Raw genomic sequence first — 8,304 nt, 5'->3', positions numbered from 1 at the left:
CAGTTGGCCATATGCATTGGGGCAGGTGGCGTTCTCCTGGCATCCGCCAAACCCAGATTCGTCCGTCGGACTGCCAGATGGTGAAACGTGATTCGTACCTCCAGAGAACGCGTTTCCATTGCTCCAGAGGCCAATGGTGGCGAGCATTACCCCACTCCAGCCGACGCTTGGCATTGCGCATGGTGATCATAGGCTTGTGTGCAGCTGCTCGGCCATGGAAACCCATTTCATGAAGCTCCCGACAAACAGTTGCACACAGCTGTTTGACGTTGCACACAGCCATGCAATCTCCATAGACAAACATTTGTAGTAGAATGGCCTGCCTTACTGAAGAGCTCAGTGACTTTCAACGTGGCACTGTCTTGGATGTTACCTTTCCAACGAGTCAATTAGTCAAATTTCTGCCCTGCTGGAGATGCCCCGGTCAACTGTAAGTTCTGTTATTGGAAATATTTAGAAATATTATAAAATATACAGTACCAGTAAAAAGTTGACACAACTATTCATTCAAGGGTTTTTCTTTATTTTACTATTTTCTACATTGTAGAATAATAATGAAATACATAAACTATGAAATAACACATATGGAATCATGTAGTAACCAAAAAAGTGTTAAACAAATCAATATATATATTTTATATTTGAGATTCTTCAAAGTAGCCAACCTTTGCCTTGATGAATGCTTTGCACACTCTTGGCAATCTCTCAACCAGCTTCATGAGGTGGTCACCTGGAATGCATTTCAATTAACAGGTGTGCCTTCTTAATAGTTAATTTGTGGAATTTATTTCCTTCTTAATGCGTTTGAGCCAATCAGTTGTGTTGTGACAAGGTACAGCAGGGTGGTATATACAGAAGATGCCCTATTTGGTTAAAGATCAAGTCCATATTAGGGCAAGAACAGCTCAAATAAGCAAAGAGAAAAGGCAGTCCATCATTACTTTTATCACGTTTTAAAGTATGACACAGGTGCAGACAGTGTTGAAGAAAACAAAAGTTTATACCTTGAACAGGGGCAGGCAAACGGCAGGTCAAGGCAGGCAGGGGTCAATAATCCAGAAAGGGTGTAAGGTACAGGACAGCATGCGGGCTCAGAGTTAGGTTAGGCAGAGGTCGGTAATCCAGAGTAGTGGGGCAAAGGTACAGGACGACAGGCAGGCTCAGGGTCAGGGCAGGCGGAATGGTCGGAACCGGGATAATAGACAACAGGAGCAGGAAAACAGGCAGGAGCAGGGAAACAAAACGCTTGTAGATCCTACAAACAAAACGAACTGGCAACAGACAAACAGAGAACACAGGTATAAATACACAAGGGATAATGGAGAAGATGGGTGACACCTGGAGGATGGTGGAGAGAATCACAAAGGCAGGTGAAACAGATCAGGGCATGACAACTTTAAGACATGAAGGTCAGTCAATCTGGAAAATGTCAAGTACTTTGAAAGATTCTTCAAGTGCAGTTGCAAAAACCATCAAGCACTATGATGAAACTGGCTCTCATGAGGACCACCACGGGAAAGGGAGTTACCTCTGCTGCTTTATTGTTATTGTATTGAGTTACTTTTTATTTTATTGTTTACTTTAGTTTATTTAGGAAATATTTTCTTAATTCTATTTCTTGAACTGCATTGTTGGTTAAGGGCTAATAAGTAAGCATTTCATGGTAAGGTCTACACCTGTTGTATTCAATGCATGTGACAAATATAATTTGAATTGATTTGAGATATGCCCAATGAGTGACATATCTGGTGAGTATTCCGGCAATGGAATAACGGACATTTTCAGCTTCCAGGAGGTGATGTTGCAACACAGCTGGGTTAAAATTTGAGAGGTGCACGCGAGTCAATTTGGCTTCTGCATGCCTCCAGAGGTTCCGCAATTGCGTCACACCATCCACACGGCACCTCTGACCACATTTCGGATCAAGCATAAATTGGCTCTAACATTTTAAAACGCCAGTTGTCAGATGAGCAGCTAGCACAGCGCCAACGGTAGCAGCTGGCCAGAGGACATCAAACGCAGCGCACAGCTCTGATCTCTACAAGAGGAGGATGCGAGTCTTCGCTGTCATCTGGGCCATTGGGTTCTTCTTGAAAGAAGCGCAAACCTGGGGCTTCAGAAATGGAGTATTTCATAACTCCATATGGCTGGGTAAGTCACGCTTTCTTTGTTACTTTGGGAGCCTTAAATCATTTGGCTGCTTTTCAACAAGTATTCATTTCGGAAGTAACTTTTATGCATGCCAACAATTGCAAACATTGGCATTCTGTAGGACGTTCTCCTGAAAGTTTTCTGTGTTTGTATTTTACAAGATGGTTGTGGAATGTTCAGTTGTAATATTTAGCACCACTATGCCACATTGGATCTTTCAAAAAGGTGGGTCGCTTGGACGAAGACCCATAAGAGGCGCCGGTTTCCCTTTGATGTGTCCAAAACTGTTTTTTTTTTTATTTATCCTAATTTAGGCTAATTATCGTTCCCATATGTCAGAAAATTATTACTTTATGTTCACTTTTCTAACAGCGCTTTATCTTCAACATACTCTCACAATCTTGCACAACATAGGCTATTGATAAGGTTGTAAACATTAGCATTTTCCCTGATAACACTTTGCCTACATAATCTTTACAGTTATGTAACATTATTAAATGGCACATAGCACTATGATATGTGTTCAGGTAAGGAAGGGGTAGAGTTGGAGACTGACATATTTATGACTGAACATTTTGTCTGAGGGACAAGAAACACACATGAACAAGAAAGCTGTGCAAACTTCAGAACATTATTTCAGTGTTCAGTTTAGGGCATAGCATTGCAGTGGTGTAAAACGTACCAAAATGTCATACTTGAGTAAAAGTAAAGATACCTATGTAGAAAATGACTCAAGTAAAAGTCAACCAGAAAAATACTACTTGAGTAAAAGTCTAAAAGTATTTGGTTTTAAATATACTTAAGTTTCAAAAATCAATCTAATTGCAAAAATATGCTTAAGTATCAAAAGTAAAAGTATGAATCATTTCAAATTACTTATAATAAGAAAATCAGATGGCACAATGTTCTTTTTTAAATAATTTCTTTATTTATAGTTAGACAGGGGCACACTACAACACTCAGACATCATTTACAGATAGCTAGAGGCACACTACAACACTCAGACATCATTTACAGATAGCTAGAGGCACACTACAACACTGAGACATCATTTACAGATAGCTAGAGGCACACTACAACACTCAGACATCATTTACAGATAGCTAGAGGCACACTACAACGCTGAGACCTCATTTACAGATAGCTAGAGGCACACTACAACACTGAGACATCATTTACAGATAGCTAGAGGCACACTACAACACTGAGACATCATTTACAGATAGCTAGAGGCACACTACAACACTGAGACATCATTTACAGATAGCTAGAGGCACACTACAACACTGAGACATCATTTACAGATAGCTATAGGCACACTACAACACTCAGACATCATTTACAGATAGCTAGAGGCACACTACAACACTCAGACATCATTTACAGATAGCTAGAGGCACACTACAACACTCAGACATCATTTACAGATAGCTAGAGGCACACTACAACACTCAGACATCATTTACAGATAGCTAGAGGCACACTACAACACTGAGACATCATTTACAGATAGCTAGAGGCACACTACAACACTGAGACATCATTTACAGATAGCTAGAGGCACACTACAACACTGAGACATCATTTACAGATAGCTAGAGGCACACTACAACACTGAGACATCATTTACAGATAGCTAGAGGCACACTACAACACTCAGACATCATTTACAGATAGCTAGAGGCACACTACAACACTCAGACATCATTTACAGATAGCTAGAGGCACACTACAACACTGAGACATCATTTACATATAGCTATAGGCACACTACAACACTCAGACATCATTTACAGATAGCTAGAGGCACACTACAACACTCAGACATCATTTACAGATAGCTAGAGGCACACTACAACACTGAGACATCATTTACAGATAGCTAGAGGCACACTACAACACTGAGACATCATTTACAGATAGCTAGAGGCACACTACAACACTGAGACATCATTTACAGATAGCTAGAGGCACACTACAACACTCAGACATCATTTACAGATAGCTAGAGGCACACTACAACACTCAGACATCATTTACAGATAGCTAGAGGCACACTACAACACTGAGACATCATTTACAGATAGCTAGAGGCACACTACAACACTCAGACATCATTTACAGATAGCTAGAGGCACACTACAACACTGAGACATCATTTACAGATAGCTAGAGGCATACTACAACACTCAGACATCATTTACAGATAGCTAGTGGCACACTACAACACTCAGACATCATTTACAGATAGCTAGAGGCACACTACAACACTGAGACATCATTTACAGATAGCTAGAGGCACACTACAACACTCAGACATCATTTACAGATAGCTAGAGACACTACAACACTGAGACATTTACAGATAGCTAGTGGCACACTACAACACTCAGACATCATTTACAGATAGCTAGAGTCATTTACAGATAGCTAATGGCACACTACAACTGTCGTTCGTTTTTTTTTTACATCCGTTATTAGACAGTGGCAACGCAGAACTCTAATGATTATGAACATGGTCTTTTGCCTGCTAATGCCTGCAATGCAGTGAAGAAAATGATATGACAACAATAACGTCTAATGTAACTGGCCCCTCTAACAGTACAACTGGCCCCAGCTTGGCCCCCCCAGTTGAAATGGTCTAGAACCGCCACTGAGCTAGAGGCACACTACAACACGCAGACATCATTTACAAACAAAGCATTTGTGTTTAGTGAGTCCTCCAGATCAGTGGCAGTGGGGATGACCAGGGATGTTCTCTTGATAAGTGAGTGAATTGGACCACTTTCTTGTCCTGCTAAGCATTGCAAATGTAACGAGTACTTTTGGGTGTCAGGGAAAGTGTATGGAGTAAAAAGTACATTATTTTCTTTAGGAATGTAGTGAAGTAAAAGTAGTCAAAAATATAAATAGTAAAGTACAGATACCTAAAAAGAACTACTTAAATAGTACTTTAAAGTATTTTTACTGAAGTACTTTACACCACTGTAGCAATGAAAGAACAAGGACAGAGTGTTATATCAGTTTGAAGACTGCACATTTGTTGTGTAACACAGAGACTGCTATAACATCTCCCCTTGAAACTCTCAGTTTATAGACCAATGTGTTTATTTTCTAATAATGTTATAGTGCCCCAACCCATTTCAATGGAATATGTCGTAAAGGCTTCTTCAGATAAGTGTTAATGAGCTCGACTTGCCCACCAGACCTACACCCATCTGGAACACACAAACTTAACTGCATGTTTACAGTAATATGTCATGTGACCCAAACCTCCCCTATATCATTTGGTTCTGCTAATAGTGAGATACACCACACTCTGGGCTCATAATGAGAACAAGGCACCACCTCACAAGGCACCTTGGAGGGACAGTTTGACTAGTAGGTGAAAACATTAGTTCGTAGTTAATTTGGAGTGCACTCCAAGTCCTACAAGGTCATGCATGCGTGATATCAAAACAGCCTCAAAGGAGGACTCCCCATAGGGAATGGCCACTTCCAACAGGGAGATTACAAACACTAAGCTTCTGTCCTAAGGGTTTCTATCCAGCCACAACATGTTAAAGTTGAAAGAGTTTGGCCTATCCACCGGGTGTGTTTCGTGTTTCTTTTCTTCCGCTTTGGACTTCTTAGTCTGAAGCCACTTTGCTTGCGCTAGCTCCCTGAGAAAGATGCCTCCAATCTTGTAAAACAGAATCTTTTCTGCTTGTTTCCTGTTGCTTGGATACGTATTGTTGTAGTTGTCGCAGTGGGAGACTACACAGGCAGTGGTAGCATATGTGTCTCACTGTAGTGCTTTGATGGTGATGGCAGCGTTGACTGACAAGAAAAACACCTTCTTCGCCCATTTCGAGGAAAACACAGTGCTGCCGACTCAGGCCACCGCCGCTCACGAGGACTGTGAGCTCTCGTTCTCAGTGGCCATTTAAACGCGTTAACCCTCACATGGCTGCCGGCCCAGACGGCATCCCAAGCCGTGTCCTCAGAGCATGTGCAGACCAGCTGGCTGGAGTGTTTACAGGAGTGGAGGCTCCTCAGAGGAGGGGAGGACCATCCTCCTCTGTAAATTTCATACAAATAAAAATAGTGAAACATTATCATGAAGTTATCCTTTTTAGATATACTAAATGTATTCACATGTAGTCAAATAATTGATTAAAACACAAGGAAGATCTACAGTAGCCTCAATAGCACTCTGTAGGGTTGCACCATGGTGAAGCTGGAGGACAGCTAGTTTCTGTCCTCCTCTAGGTACATTGACTTCAATACAAAACCTAGGAGGTTCATGGTTCTCACCCCCTTCCATAGACTTACACAGTAATTATGACAACTTCTGTAGGACGTCTTCCAACCGATCAGAGCTCTTGCATCATGAACTGGCATGTTGTCCATCCAATCAAAGGATCAGAGAATGAATCTAGTACTGAAAGCATAAGCTACAGCTAGCTAGCACTGCCATGCATAAAATGTGGTGAGTAGTTGACTCGGGGGAGAGAGAGAAGGTCAATAGTTGAACAGCTTTGAACAAATTTATTTATTTAAAAATGAAGGAGAAGCAAGAGAGGTAGAGGGAGAGATATCTATAATTTACTGTATTGTTTTTTTAACTTTCACTTAGCTAGTGATTGCAGCTAGCTAGTTTGGCCTACTCAAACAACCAGCTCAAACAGACAGAGATACTATGTTATCTAGCTAGCTATGACTGTCCAACACTGGAACTCTTCCAAGTCAAGATAAGCTTTTGTTTCATTAATCTATTGACACCGGGACCCGCCGGTGTAACTGCCAAACTGCTTGCTGACCTTACACTGTACTACATGATTTTAGTGGGTTTACTATCAAATCAAATCAAATTTTATTGGTCACATACACATATTTAGCAGATATTATTGGGGGTGTAGCATTAGTTCTAGTATCTATGTTGACTATGACATTAGCTAGTTAATATGGCGACAACAATGTAGGCTGTGTGTAGCGGTTAGTGGTTATGATATGAAGGTTCTGTTGAAAAACGTTTCTTAAACGGAATGAAACAGGGATATACATACCTGAATTTGTCCAATAGAAACTCTCGTTTGCAACTGTTAGACTAATGCTTACACCCTAGATCAGCTAGATGCAGGCAAGAGTGTGCGACCTGTGCACCTACATTGTAAACTTTCATTCATAGGCTAGGTTGTAGCAACCTCATGATGAGTATAGGGAACATTTTAGTATCATGTAGTAGCCTAAATCTATCAATGTTACGTTGAGCTGGCTGAATGGAATATGAAGGACAGTCATCCAATAAAATTACTACCTCCCCGTAGTACTCACTTCTGTCATCATGAAGGGCTTTGAGAGGCTAGTGACGGAACATATTCCCTACACCTTACCCGACACCCATATTGCCCCTACAGATCGCCATTGCACTGCACACTTCCCTATCGTGTCCGGACAAGAGGAATACCTATGTAAAGATGCTGTTCATCAACTACAGCTCAGTCTTTAACTCCATAGTGCCCTCCAAGCTCATCGCTAAGCTTGGGGCCCTGGGTCTGAACCCTGCCCTGTGCAACTGGGTCCTGGACTTCCTGACGGGCCAACCCAGGTGGTAAAGTTAGGCAATAACACCTCCGCTACGCTGATCCTCAACACGGGGCCCCTCAAGGGTGGGTGCTCAGCCCCCTGCTGTACTCCCTGTTCACCCATGACTGTGTAGTCACACACGTCTCCAACTCAGTCATCAAGTTTGCAGATGATACAACAATAGTAGGCCTGATTACTAACAACAACGAGACAGCCTACAGGGAGGAGGTAAGGATTCTGGCGGAGTGGTTCCAGGATAATAACCTCTCCCTTAACGTCAACAAAACGAAGGAGCTGATCGTGGACTTCAGAAGACAGCAGAGAGAGCACACTCCCATCCACATTGACGGGGAGTGGAGAGGGTGAAAATCTTCAAGTTTCTCGGCGTGCACATCCCTGACAACAAGAAATGGCCCACCCGCACAGACAGTGTGGTGAAGAAGGCGCAGGAGGCTGAAGAAATTCCACTTGTTCCCTAAGACCCTCACAAACTTCTACAAATGCGCTATTGAGAGCATCCTGTCAGGCTGTATCACCACCTGGTATGGCAATTGCACCATCTGCAACCGCAGGGCTCTCCAGAGG

The 8,304-nt window shown here is 42.1% G+C and overlaps 1 protein-coding gene across 1 annotated transcript in view; it reads left to right on the top strand.

Annotated features, from left to right (window-relative positions):
* The first annotated feature begins 1,806 nt into the window (after positions 1–1,806).
* The window catches only part of LOC106582339 (tumor necrosis factor-inducible gene 6 protein), a 21,213-nt gene continuing 14,715 nt past the window's right edge, over positions 1,807–8,304 (top strand). Inside the window, exon 1 of the mRNA XM_014165327.3 lies at positions 1,807–2,151. Coding sequence (XP_014020802.1) covers positions 2,052–2,151 — 100 coding nt within the window. The 5' untranslated portion in view covers positions 1,807–2,051. The remainder of the gene's footprint in view (positions 2,152–8,304) is intronic.

The sequence above is a fragment of the Salmo salar genome, chromosome 21 (genome assembly GCF_965601325.2).
Source record: "Salmo salar chromosome 21, fSalSal1, whole genome shotgun sequence".
NCBI classification, from domain to species: Eukaryota; Metazoa; Chordata; class Actinopteri; order Salmoniformes; family Salmonidae; genus Salmo; species Salmo salar.
Note: the sequence above shows the minus strand (reverse complement) of the source record. Positions and strands in the feature narration are given on the sequence as shown.